This window comes from Ambystoma mexicanum, chromosome 4p (genome assembly GCF_040938575.1).
Source record: "Ambystoma mexicanum isolate Mex_15411 chromosome 4p, UKY_AmexF1_1, whole genome shotgun sequence".
Lineage (NCBI taxonomy): Eukaryota > Metazoa > Chordata > Amphibia > Caudata > Ambystomatidae > Ambystoma > Ambystoma mexicanum.
The window spans coordinates 734,527,094-734,541,355 of record NC_090927.1 but is presented as its reverse complement, the minus strand read 5'-3'; the positions used below and the strand labels follow the sequence as shown (position 1 = coordinate 734,541,355).

At 42.7% G+C, this 14,262-nt stretch overlaps 1 protein-coding gene across 1 annotated transcript in view; it reads left to right on the top strand.

Annotated features, from left to right (window-relative positions):
- LOC138453436 (uncharacterized) overlaps positions 1-14,262 on the top strand; it is a 270,880-nt gene that overhangs the window by 123,538 nt on the left and 133,080 nt on the right. The window contains exon 2 of the mRNA XM_069606289.1: positions 3,702-3,867. Within this exon, the coding sequence (XP_069462390.1) occupies positions 3,743-3,867 (125 nt within the window). The 5' untranslated portion in view covers positions 3,702-3,742. The remainder of the gene's footprint in view (positions 1-3,701; positions 3,868-14,262) is intronic.

Here is a 14,262-nt window from a genome sequence, read left to right as displayed (position 1 = left end):
GGTTTCCAGTTAACCAGGCTTTTGTAGGCTACAAGCAGGAGCAAATAGCTCCCAGCTCCCCTAAATTTTGAAACCTGTGGCTGCCTGGTTCCTTCAGATTCTAAATTTTGAAACCTGTGGCTGCCAGGCCCTCCTCGACCAGTCTAACCCTTCACTTGTTCTCCCCTGACCCCCCAACTTGTACTGCCCTTCCAGGCACCCTCCCCCTGCACTGGTCTGGCTGGGCCTGCACCCCTTTAAGCCCTACCAGCCTGTTCCTTGCACGTAGCACGTGGACCTTCTTACCCTGCACGCTCCTCTTTCCCCTGACTGTCCACCTTGCCTCCCCTGGAACTTGCTTAACCCACTGGCGCTTCCCCCTCCCCTCTCCTGCGCACTTCTTGTTACTGCATTTGCACAATCTGAATGTCACAAGGCCTCGTGGGAACATTTTGTTTTTGTCATCCTTGCTCCCCCTCCCTTTGCCTTGTTTTGCCTTGAAACACATTGTATAAATGCACATTACAAATACCCAATAAATACAAACGGGAGTGCCTTAAGGATGGGCCTGGTGTATTATTGCTATTGGCACCCCAGGTTTTGAATTCAGTAACCCTAGGTGCTGAGAGCAATGTATTTTGTTTGAATGAACAGATGCCTTGTGGCGTCCCGATCATTCAAATAAATTAATTACCTGAAGTGGCCGCCATTGATGTGGAATGCGGGGCTCCATACGTAGCCCCTCTTCCATTACCATGGTGGTCACCAGGGACATGGCGCTGCAACAGCCGTAGCGGCAGGGGTGCCACCAAACAAATCGGGTAAGTGGGGCTAGGAGGTGGGAAGGCACCAGAGACAGAAAGGGAAAGGAGGGGAGATGACAGGGCGGGGGAAGCAGCCATCACGTTGCTCGGAATGCGATCTGAGATTGTAAGATTCAACCCGCAAATGGAGCAACCGGATTGGTTGTCTCTTGCATCCTGAGTGCTAATATTCTGATTAACAGGGAAAGACTCTGTCTAGCTACTCTGAGTAGTGTGACTGAACATCAAGGCTTAGACTTATGAGAGCGTGAGAGTGGTGAAGGATTCAGTTAAGCATAAACAGAGCACCCTTAATAATTCAAGTTAGGCACGGTGTACAAAAATATAGTTATTTAATTAGACCTTTGACAATTATCAATTAAAAACCACAGGTACGTAACATACTAAAACATTCACTATTTATATATACATTTCCTTTGGGTGCTCTGCTAAGAACACTAACACTTTACTATAAAAAACAGTTAGAAATACTTTTCAGGGTCCATTACTGTAGTAAAGCAAGTGAATAAGGAAAATAGAACCAGTTAAGTAATCATGTTTTTGATGGCTGATAGGTTGTGAATAAGGAAGTTAGAAAACACAATTCCAAACCTTACAACCACGGCTCTAAAAGTCCTTCCCTAGCTTGACAAGAAGGGGCTAAGTGCCCTTTGCTTCACATATCCCACTAAAAGTCGTTTCAGTAGGTTAGGAGTCTCTTTCAGGAAGTTGAGCAAGAGTTGGCTTGAGCCAACAAGTAGATGTGTTTCAAAGTTCAATAAAAATAAGAGAAACGTTTTTAAAAGACCCTCTCCCACTCCAACCCCCTTAGGAGGAGTCCCAGGGGAGGCTACTCAGCCATAGCACCACCACCTAGGGCTAGGCAAGGGAGAGTTGGGGCTAGGGCCTTATGTCCATACAACCCCCATGGGGACCAGGTGTGGGAAAACAGGTTTTGTTTACTCACCCACTGTACTGTGATTCACTCCAGGGTTCCTGAAATCACCAGGCCTTCCAAATTTGAGCTTTTGCTCTGGTGGAGGTAGCCCAGGGGTCTTGGGTGCAGAGGTCGCTTCAGGCGTCGGTTCTTGGTTTTCTCTAGTTCATGGTGTCATGCTCCAAAGGACTAGATTCTGGAATGTGGGTAGTTGGACACTCAGGACACACCGACCTCAGGACCAACACTTCTGTGACCACCTCAGGAAACTCCGAGGATGTGACACAGGCCGTGAGCAGCGATGGCCACTGGTTTAAAATGGCAGAAGGTGACCCTTGAGATGAGAATAAATAAGCTGGCCCTGCAAGGTCCCTCTTTGTGGTGGAGACCTGCAACTTCAGGGAAATGCTTCTTATTTTATAAGCTGAGGATCTTCTGAGTCCCAAGGTGCCAACTCAAGGCAGTGGCTGTTGCAGCAATGTAACCCAGGACGATGTCTGGCTAGCCTACAGGATGGTTCCGGGACTGTTTTGAGTGCTTTTAGTATCTGTATCTTAGAGCAGAGGTCAGAAATGTTGTTCCCGCCGTTTTAAGGGTCGACTCACTGATAGTCTTCTTGAGATCGGCAGAGAGCCAGGGCTTCGCTGGGCACATGAAGAAAGTGATGCTGACAATCTTTTCATGACAAGTTCCGGGTCCTCGTGGGACTGCTCTCCTTCATAGGGGTCTTGACTTCAACGATGACCGTAAGTGTGGCTGCAGGAATCCTCCTTTTATCCAGGACCAGGGCTGGATAAAGGGTCTTTTAACAGACCCTCCCCTTTTTTTTATTGAACTTTGAAACACTTATAACTACTTTTTTGCTCATGCCAACACTTGTTCAACTTCCTAAAAGAGACTCCTAGTGTCCCGAAAAATGTTTTATTGGTACCCGTGACTCTGCAGGCAGTATTCCCCATATGTTCTAGCTAGGTGAGAACTTTTTAATGTTAGAACCTTGGTTCTAGGTTTTTGTATGGTGTTTGCTAATTTCTCTACTCCTTACCTATTTGTTCTTAAAGTCTTGATTACGTACCTGGTTCTATTTTGTTTATACATTTGCTTTACTACACTTACCATTTCTAATTATTTTTTTTAAGTAGAGTGTTAGTGCTCTTAGGAGAGCACCTAATGGTGAATGTATGTATATATGAATGGTCAATGTTTTAGTGAGTTTCTTGCCTGTGGGTTTTAATTGATAAGAGTTGTCTAAAGCCTAAATAAATAACTGTATTTTTGTATACTCTGCTTAACTTGAATTACTAAGAGTACTCTGTGTTCTTTACTGAACCCTTCACCACGCTTGCACCTTTTGAAATCCAAGCCTTGCTGTTCAGTCGCACTACCCAGATAGAGTTTGGCTAGACAATAGTGTCTTTACCTGTTCATCAGAATAGGGTGGCCTCTCAGAATCTGGGCTTAAGCTGAGAACCAATCTTAACACCCATCCTGAACACATTATGCAAGTAACCAAAAAGTAGCTAAAACCAAAGTTACAGGGATAGAAAGTGTCCCTACAGCATCTGATGCACAAAGAACTTTACAATGGAGTATAGTGTTCTCTGCACTGACTGCCACTGGGACTGATCAGTGCCCCAAAACTGATGAGCTTAGCAAGGTAAGTGGAACAAAAAGGCTTCACTTAACTACAAAAATGAGGAAAGGTTCAAAACAATTGTAAAAACTATAGAGACCCTGGTGTTTTATGGAGGGAAAGCAGCTGAAAGTAAAACCTTCCTAAAAATTACTGTATGCCAGTGCCTTTGCCAGGTGAGAAAGGGTGCTACAAGCAACTTCATGCCTTGGAAATTAGACTTAATTTTCTTGCCCTTACAGTTAATGTTTTTGATATTGCTTGTGAGACTTGTTGGTGGGCAAGCGTTTGTTTGAAAAGCCTGTGGTTAACATGTTTGAGACAACCATCTTCTTTTGTTGATTTACAGGCAGTCGAAGACAATTGAAGATCGGCTTTGCTGCTTTGGTAATGCCACAGCCCACTGCAACCGCAATCCTGCAGCTCTGCCTGTTGCTTTCTGCAATTCCAATCCAATATTTTATATGCCAGTGGTATGGAACGAATTCAGCTGAACGCCTCAAAATAATAGAAAGGTGACTGCTTTAATTCATTATCAACTAAAGGGATACAATGGCAATGGTGTTTGTCTAACACGGAGGAGTTCATGTCCTTACCTTGAAAAGTTGGATATTGAAATGTTATTCAGTGACCATGATTGAAAGGAATAACCACTGGATTAGACTGAGATGCTATTGTAGAATAGCAATGCAACTAGGCAACCCTGAAACATGTTTGCTATGTTCATATCCCATTCAGCAAATCAGTTTTTCCAAAGTGTATTACTGCGGAACAGCGCGTTGCTACATCTATGCTTACTCAAAGCGAAGAAGGCATTGATGGAAAGCTAGCAGAGACACTTTGAGCTAAACAAGTAGATTTTTATTTTATTTTGAATCAATGATTTGTATGGTGCCAGCCGTTATCCAAGAATTGCTTTGTGGCACACCAAGAGGAGGGCAGGGTATGGGCTTAACAGGAGGGGTACAGATACAATACCACTCACAAGTCTTGGAGCATTCCGACCAGTATAAGTGCAGGGTGGATGTAATAAGAGAAAAGAAGAAAAGCTAGGGAAGTCTAGCATTTCCGATACAAAGTGGGAGAGAAATACAAACAATTACAGACAATAAGAAAGGGGTGGAGCACGGTGCCATTTCTTTAAAAAAAAAGTTCTCTTCATTTTGGCCAGTGCATTTTGATTCATTTGAGTTCAGAAGATTTGACTTGCAGGCAGACTGAGGTAGAGGAAATATGCATATTTCATAATGGAGTATGGTTGTGTTCATTTCTGATGTGCAGTCAATTGTGAGCTAAAGGCGCAAACCCAAGAATAGGCTAGGGTAGTGGAGCATGTGAAGACATCTTGCCTCATCTAGGCCTTTAGTATCTATTTCCAGCAAAGAGTGATGCTGTGGTTGATTTCGTCAAGCAAGAGTTTAAAAGTGCATAGTTGCCTGGACACCACCGAGCCTGTTCCATAGCTTTGGCATGTCTGGGTGTCGGGTACTTCATTGAGAGCCAGGGATATGGTCTGTTTCGTTCTGCAACAAGCCCTCCTCGGTTGTGCCAGCCATGATCACCCGATATACAAGAGCTCTCATAGGAATCTGAGCTCCCTTGATGTATTGCTGGCAAACAAAGTATGACAGATTTCCATCTGCTAAAGGAACCTTCAGATTTTTTAATTTTTAGAAGCTCTAGTAATGGGGTATGTCATGTAAGTCCGGGCTGCTGAACAGCCTCACTTTCAAACTTTGTGTTTTAAAATCTGGTGTTTGTGGTTTTGTACCCCGATGGATCTGCCGGCCATTGGGTGTATAAATGATCTTAGCAAGATCTACGTATAAGACACCCCAAATGTACTTGCTTCTGGGCATCATTTATTGGCATTCAGCATGTTAGCAGCCTTGGAGCTACACTTTTAGAAAGTGACCCAGCGCATTTTTGTTCTAAAAAGTGGAATCCGAAAAGTGATTTTGGTTGTCAAAATTGCTACAAATGTGGTAACAGTCTACCTATTTGAGGGATTATATATGACCGCTGCAGAAAGGTGCCCTCCAAAGGATATATCACTGGCATGTATTCAGCAAAAGGTATTCTAAATTTTAAATTACTTTTGAAATTAAAAACTGCAATCCCATTGAAGGTAAACAAACATTCTGTGGGGATCTAAATTAATTCCTGCCATGGGCTCCCGTGATTTACATTATATGTAACTCTGTACCCTCCAGGCCTGGTGGCAGATTGATCAAATATAAATATAAAGTGATATCTGGTTTGATATATCTGTCTATGGGGCGATGCAGTTGTAATTTACCAAAACCCATCTGTTGTTATATTTTTGTCAAACTGGTTTCTAGTGACTTGTGAAAATGTCAGGGTGTTTGTGTATCACTGTGTCGGGCTGGGTTTCACTCGAAACAAACTGTTGGGTCCAGCCCGAGAAGCTTCCTTTGTTCTCTGCTGGGAAGGCTCGACACCTTCCAAAGAGAACAGGATCTACCCCCATGGGGTAAGGAGGGGACCAGTGCTTCAAAGGACACCCTACCAGCACAATAAGGGCTGCTCAATTGAAACACTAGATTTCTAGTGTTTCACTAGCACAATGGGGAAATAATACTAGGGAGGAAATGACTGGAGTTCCTTGATGTAAGGCAGACGTAAGAGGGGGAAGATTAGAGAAGCCCAGGAAAAAATTTGGAACAAGTAGAGGGCTTCCACCATCTTCAAAATTCATAGCCTTCACACTCTTTCTGAGCCCCTCCCCCCAATTCACGCACACAAGACATTCTGGGAACTGACATGCAGGGGGAAACTCTTGCTACAACAGTACACTTGCGATTGGTTAATTTCCAGCCTTCTCTAAGTGACCAATGGGCTGTGGCAAAGTGAGTTTAGAAGGGGGCGAGACCCCCTCTTAATTGAATCATCTTTGAACTCAAACAGAAGGATTCACCTTCTCCTCTGGTATCCATAACAGGGCCTCACAGCACACCAAAGAACTGCTGCTGGGCAAGGCCTGACTGCTTCTGAGACACACTGGTAACCAGGTAAGTATAAAGAAAAACCCAGAATGGAGACTGCGCCAAGGGTTGCAAAGTGATTTATTATATATAGAAAAAGTGCCCTTCCTGATGACACGTGTTTCGGCCTTTCTTTAGGCCTTTTTCAAATCAGGGCTGCTCAATTGAAACACTTGCACATCGTGCATTCTCCACATTTCCTGAATCCATTGATTGGTGATTTCAACCAATTTGATGATTGTTCTAGAACTGGGTCTGGTAGATCAGATGGGCTCAATTTATTTTTCAGTGTTTCTGCTCGTTTGAAGATGATCCTTGGTTTCTCATCTACATGGTTTGCAATGTTCACATCTAATTTGAGGAGATACCAAATTAGGAGATACCAGTGTTTGGATAGGATTTTATTCAAAGTACTATGGTCACTGTTAAATTTGGTAATGAACCCCACTGTTGTATGTTAAGTCACTTTGATCTTTGGTGTTAAGGTTTGTTCCTGTGTAATTACTAAACTCTTATCCAAAGCTTTTTTCACACATGTCTCTGAATAGCCTCTAGCTAGAAATCTAGTGTTTCAATTGAGCAGCCCTGATTTGAAAAAGGCCTAAATAAAGGCCGAAACACATGTCATCAGGAAGGGCACTTTTTCTATATATAATAAATCACTTTGCAACCCTGGGTGCAGTCTCCATTCTGGGTTTTTCTTTATACTTGCCTGTTTTGTGGTCTTTTTTGGATAAACCACAACCTAGGGAGACGTGACCTATTGCACTTTACCGATTTGGAAAAGAATACAGATAGCGCTGGATTAAACATGTCGCCATGTTAGACCAGACCTCCAAAGCCAATAACTTTTGAAACACTGGTAACCAGGCCTCTACCCAATGGAAGTGTCATCCCTGCAAGTACTTTCCGGCAACCAACATTGCAGGGAAGCACAGAAGGACGACTTAACTTGTGCTCCAAGATGCTGGAATAGGGGCCACAGCACCCCAGTAACAAATGAAGCTGCCTGTGGTTCTCCTTGCAATTTCGAACCGCCTACAGTGGTTGCGAGCTTTGCTGACTCAAACATCACCTGCCTGTCCCAAGCTTCTTCGGCCCACGTTCTTTATGCCATTTCACCAGCTCCACTGCCTGGAACTTGATTCGACACATGTAAAAGGACCCAGAAGAACAGGCTTGATGCTGTTGGGCCGCAGAAAGGTGTTCCGGTATCGACAGTGGTTCAGTCTACCTAGCCTTTTTCTATGACCTCTAGTGATATTTAAGACTACACTCCTTACCATAAGACACATACTTAAACTTGAACATTGCTGCAAAGACAATTGCATGCAAACCCCTGTCTTCAGTCTCAGAGTCGCTTTTAGCCAAATATCTGCATATTTGTGTATTTCATTCCAGGGGTGGGTTGTTAGTGTTTTTAAAATGTGTTTTTCTATCCTTTTAGTTTGATTAACGTCTTGTATTTTTAAAAAAGCTTGATTGGACATTTCCTTTGCTTTGGTACTCTGGTAGTTTTGAATGCTTCCTTGCTGGCTCACACCCTCTTGAATGATATAGCCTACCCTCGGCCCGCTCTACCCCAAGACGCAAAAGAGGCATACCATTCATGTTGTCTGTTTATGATTGGGATGGCTTCTGGTTTATTAGGAGTGAGGTGCTGAGTAGAAGTTTAGAAACCACTACTTATTCCTATACTCCTGTAGAGCAGCACTAATTTGAACCCACATAGTTCTGGGTACTAGCCAAGAAACACAGATCTGGGTGTCTCAGCTTTACAGTTTGAACACAGTATGATGGTTCTCGGGGACAGGAAGAGCACTCATTGGTTTCACCCTCATAGTAAGATGCCGAAATCAATGCTTATCCCTCACTTACTGCTCTCCACCTACCTGCTTGTCCTCTTAAGCATTTTAAAAAGGATCCTTCCCAATCTGTCTCCCAGCCCCTGTACCTTTGCAGTCTTGCAATCATTAGAATGAATGCCATATACCTGGGCCTACCCACATTTCATGATGAGGCAGCTCCAACTTATCCAGATTGTGGTGGACCACTTTCTTTGTGCTGGATGGAAGAACCTGTCCCCTCGGCTGAGATCTACACGCGCCGTTTCTTTGATTCGGAGGGTTACAGAGTGTTCTGCAATGGTCGTCATGCTACCCACTCTACTTCTTGGGTTTAGTGCAGGCAATCAAGGACTTGTTGCTGTCGCCCAATCGGCAAACATTCTTCTACAGCAAGAGAAGGCACCCAATCTTTCTCCTTGTTAGTTCTATCTTTTGGAATAATCTTTTTCTGGCTTTTTGACTCCTTGAGAATGTCAATTTCTTTTATAGGAAAATAAAAACATAGATTTTTAATTCGATACTTAGAGTGTCTGTTTTTGTAGTGCAGACAGTGGTCGAAGTGGGCAGGAGCAGTGCCTTTTTAAAAAAATAACGTTTTACTGTTCCTATACTTTTATGTTCAAAAGAACCCGTTCAGGAATGGTTTAGTTTTAAAATAAGTGTAAGAAAAAGTTGAAACTTGTACATTAGTACACTGCACTGAACATTCCCTCAAACAGCAGGTGTGTTTGTTGGGGGTTTGGATTGCGCGCAGGAGGGGCGTGGCAATGGGGTTTGTGGGGTGAGGGGGCAGGCCAGCAGGGAACCTAGTTCCACTACTTTTGTACACTTTGACCACTGACTGCAGCATAATTCATTTTAAGCATCACAAATACTCTATATTGGTTTGCAAATTATTTACACAAATCTCTAATACCATTAGCTGGTTGTGGCCCTGCACTGCAATGCTTATGCGGATTGAGAGAGCATTGCAGGCCTTGACACGTGTCAGCAAATTATACCTACTGCTGTGTTACTTCTGTCTGTAGTGTTAGAGTTCATCAAATGGAATACTATGCATTTGAAACTTGTTTGCGGTTGAATGAGTCGTGTGGATTGCAGTAGGGTGTAGAGCCTTATCCATGGTCACTGGTATAAAACATATGTAATAAGGTTAGTTTTCAAGTATATGATTTGGGATGTGTATGGCTCGTAATGCAGCTGTATGATCTGGGGTTATAATCATCCTATAGGCAATTCTCCGATATTAAAAGGGGAATCTCAAGAGCCTTTCACTTTCGGAGAATGACAAAGTGAAGCCCATAAACTCAGTGCAACCAGTTCGTAGACGTTTTTTGTATTATTAGAGGACAAACAGTCTGATTTTTTTTTGTGAAGGAAGAATTCATTAATAGGAGTTGGTTAATAAAGGATTTGAGGGAAAAGGGGGTGCCGTTATTTTCTCGGCGATGGTACACTGGCTTTGTAGTTAGACGTTGTCTGCTTCGTGGTACCCTGCCACCCAGTCAGGTGCGTATCTGGGTTTGTAGAAAACGATGAGAATGAGGGCAGGTATCCTTTGCACTACAACAAATTAAATTGTCTGTGTATGCATAGATAAAATGTACCCACGTCTGGTGATGTACTTGTGTTTATTTCTCAATAAAGGCTTTTGATTGGCCTTTCCCATGCTGACACGTGTTTACACACTTTCAAAACGATAATATTTCAATGTCATCATCTGTCCTGTCCAGTGTTTGCCCTCCATTTTTTAATTTTTTTATTGCTCATATAGTTTGCCCCTTCAATTAAATAAAATTATCTAATGTGTGATGAAATGTATTCAAGCCGCCAGGCGTGATAGATGGCTTAACCGCAGCACACTGGAACACTGCGAATCGCAGGTTAATCCTATCAGTATATCTCCTCCTCTGTTAGATGTGTATCCTGAAGGTGCACCACATGTATGTCCGTTGTGTCTATTTCCCTCCAGAGATTGCCTATTTTATTTGGTTTTTAAGGCTCTGAATATTTAGTCACAACTAGATGGCCACATACCCACATTTCTTCCTGAATGCCCTTCATCTCACTTGCCCTTGCTTCCATGAAATTATCAAAAGACAAAATGTGTTCCAGCATATAGCAGCAACTCCCCACTCTGCCCCCACCTTGAATTTCCTCACAAACTTAGGCGGCCTCACCCATCTAGGGACGTTGATTTGACCAAGCAGGTCCTCTCTGCTATGTCCCCCCACCAGTCCCCATGTCGACGCACAGACCCGATATGCGTGCATTACAATATGGAAATAGTTGGTTGAATAATCAGATGAAGTGTTGGTGCTGCACAATAGAACAACATTGCTAAAAAATGCCATGGTGGGTCAAAGTGTGGTAGAAGCTGGGAAGTCCTTCCAGCTCCTGCCTGGGGGTGGCTCATCACAGAGGATGACAGCCCAGCACAGAGCATTATTGAGATCTTCTGTTGTAAGCTCATCTTGACTTGCTGTTGAGCGTCCACCAAAGGGCCTCATTAAGAGTTTGGCGACGTTACCTCTGATAATACTGCTAAATGGAATGACTGTTACCATATGTCGTATGCATTTGGCAACTATTAGTCATGCAGACCTTTCAGTTAATTCCTATTTTGTATGTGATAATATCAAGGTATGTGGTCATGGTTTTGTGTGGAGGTAATTTTCCCCACACAAAACAAGGCAACTTTTACAATGTATAGGCATCCCAACCTCTCGATGAGGCCTTAAGTGCTATAATGATTTGCCCTCAAAGTACACCATCAGACATGTCTTTCCCACGTATACATAGGCCACTTCATTAGGAGAACCATAATCTATCTAAATAACAAATTCAAACATTCATTGGTTGTAGGGCAAAGAATAACAGGCCACTTTTCCATCATTAGTAAAGCTGTAGCATTATGCATTTAGGTATGTCTGCGTGAAAGATGAAGCGTTTGGTTGGTAGTTCATAAAGGCCTGCACGCCACACTCTTGGAGGGCGGAAGGGACTGTGGGGGCCGAAGGGGGTTGGTTCATACGCCACTTTGTAGGCCTCTCCTCCTTATGATCCTTACTGGGTGGGGGGGAGCACTCTTGGCTTCTGTAGTGCTTCAGAAAGTCAGGAAAAAGGATGATTAGTCTCTCATAGGACATAGATGAGAACCTGGAAAGCCCTCTGGTACTTACTGTGGTGCTGTAAAAGACATGGCCCGACAGGACTAACTGACCAAATGGACAGTTTGACAGGGTCACAGGTCACGCGAGAAAGGTACGAGACCGTGCGACCTAAGCTCCCAGAGGACACAATCGGCAAAAGCATGATCTGATTCCTCCAAGAAGAGAGACTCCTGCAATCTTTGCTGTGTTGGGCAATTTATTCTAAGTGACGAATTAGCTACAAGTGGCAGAAGTTAGCTCTACGGTGGAAATATAGTTGTTATGTCAAACTAAATGTTTTTGGAGTGCAAAAAATTATGCATGACCATTAAGTACATTGGACACCCAAATATTGGAGTGGCTTCAGTGATTGTGATCAGAAAACATTATATGATGGCTTTCTCAAATGTTTACGCTAAAAAAGAAAGTGATGCCATGTATATTCCATATGTAGGATTTGATGAGGATTCATTATCAATCGAGCAGCTGCCTTGTTTTAGGGCGGTCTCTGTCCCTTTCCTTTCAAACCCTGTAACGGGTGAGCACTGTGTTGCATATTTACTGTCAAACCTGATAGCAAAGACGGACTTGCTTTAGCCCACGTGAAATGACTACCATTATGACTTTTTAGGTAGACCTACAATGGTTGCAGTGATGTTATTTCTATGTGTGGAGTGTTTAATGCGGTGCTCTTCTACTGGGACTGATCAAACTAACTTATTTACTTCTGGAATTACATGATCCTATTTTGATGTATTGACGCAAACTTTAATCCAAACGTAACAGGAACATTCCTCTCTTGCCCGTCCAGTCCCCTGGCATGCCCCATGCACTTTGAAAACGATTCTCCAATTGCATAGGTTGAGTGTTCCGTTTCTGCAATCTCTTTCAGGATCCCTTTTGTGCAGCTTTCAGAATACTGCAATCATTTAGGTTAGGCTCCTCCTTCTAGTTTATTTCTGCTTTTCTGAGGCACGTCCATTGAGCATGCAACTTGGCCAGGTTAGGGCCTGTTTTCATGACCTCAGACTTTATTGCACTACTTCCATATTTCGCTTTAGCGAGGTAGAATAACAAGTGGATCCAAGGCAGCGACACCCCCAGACATTTTTCATAGGGGTGGCCACACTGGAAATCTTGGGGTTGCACACCAAAACAAACACACATAACTGAATGGGCCGGTTGGGGGCCAGTGTTTTTTAGAAGGGTGGCTGTGGCCCCCCTTGGCTGCCCCTTGGTGGCACCCCTGATCCAAGACTATTTGTAGCATGATGGCACCTACAAGGTGTAAGAACTTGCATTAGGTGGGCTTAATTTGAGACATTTAGGTTTCCACTTGTGTCTATATGATATGGTGGTTTGACCTGCTGGACTAAAATCCAGGCCAAGTACTACCCTTTAACATGGGTCAAGTATGTGACCACATATTGAAAACCTAGGGCTATCTGACACTTGGCAGAAGAGAGTGACGTTAGTGTCCTTCTAGTCTATAAATTCTAGGTTGAGGTCTTCCACAACTACACATTTGAATGATATTTGCATCAAGGGCAAGATAACTTGACATATATGAGATATATATTTAATTTAATGTGCTTCCGTTCAAAGAACGTTTCACATATCAAATATCTAAATATACCAATACAAACAATAATAGCAACATGAGACTAAAATGATCAAAAAATACAATAAATCAATAGAATTATCAGATAAATTAAAAAAATTATCGATTTTCCTTAACACACCTAATACCAATAACCTTAGGATAACATCAGCAGGTTTTTGATGCCAACATGAGCATGTCTAAAAAAATAAAATCCACTATAGAAATGGGGCAGGCTACAGTTTCACTTCAATTTCATTCACAAACGCCATCTAGACCTTCGCAAGAGCAAATGACCTTGACGGACTCCAACCAGGAACACCATTCAGCCAAAATAGATAGTGTTGGATTTCATCTAGCCCTTCAGCACATTTTCGTGTAATATCTAACAAAGTGTTTAAGAATACATTTACAAGCAGTAAGCGCATTGTTTCCAACGCTTTAGGGTCGCAACACAACCTACAACCCTGATTTTCCTTAGAAATGCCCATCCAAACCCCTTTAATTACAAGGGAAGCTGGAAGGTAACTTATTTAAACTCATTGACATGAATATCCTTCTTAAAATCGGGAAGGGGGAATTGTAGAATGTACCCCTCGGGTTTGTCAATGGTAAAGTGCATTTTTGAAAAAGTGTCCAGGTAAACAAGCTTATTTACATGGTCATGATTCAACACCCAATCAGCAGCCTTTCTTTTGAGTGTCTGTGTAAGCACACCCAAACCCTCCCACCAATCCGGCTGCCAATCAATCGCCTCAATACTAATAACAATTTATTATCGGAGCACATTATTTTTATATATAATTGACCCCCGTTTATCGTTGCAATAGATGCAAGCCCCAACACTAATCACACAGCTCGAATCGGAGTTGCGTTAGATGATCCCAAGATTCGATTCCGCAAGTGCCCTCCAGGATATTGACCAACCTATTGCATCCGTGATACGAACATTCTACGACATAAGTGATACTGGCCACCAGCTTTTGTCTATACAGCAAAATAATCCCTGCTAGACTATAATCACAATCGCTAGTGACACATTTTTTTATTAAAAGCCTAATGGCTACTGCTTTATTATGGCGCTTCTTTAGTAAAATAGCCTCTCCACTTTGTGCTCCGATTTCATACCATAAGTAACTATAATTGTCAACCCTGTCGATTTGTCAGTCCATCAATAAGATTTTCTGATTCTTCCTTGACAGTCCCAAATCGCATTAATTTTGACTTTGACATGTTCACTATTAAGTCATTTCATTCAGTATACTCCATAATTGCTGTAGCACTTCTACATATCCCGATATAAGTG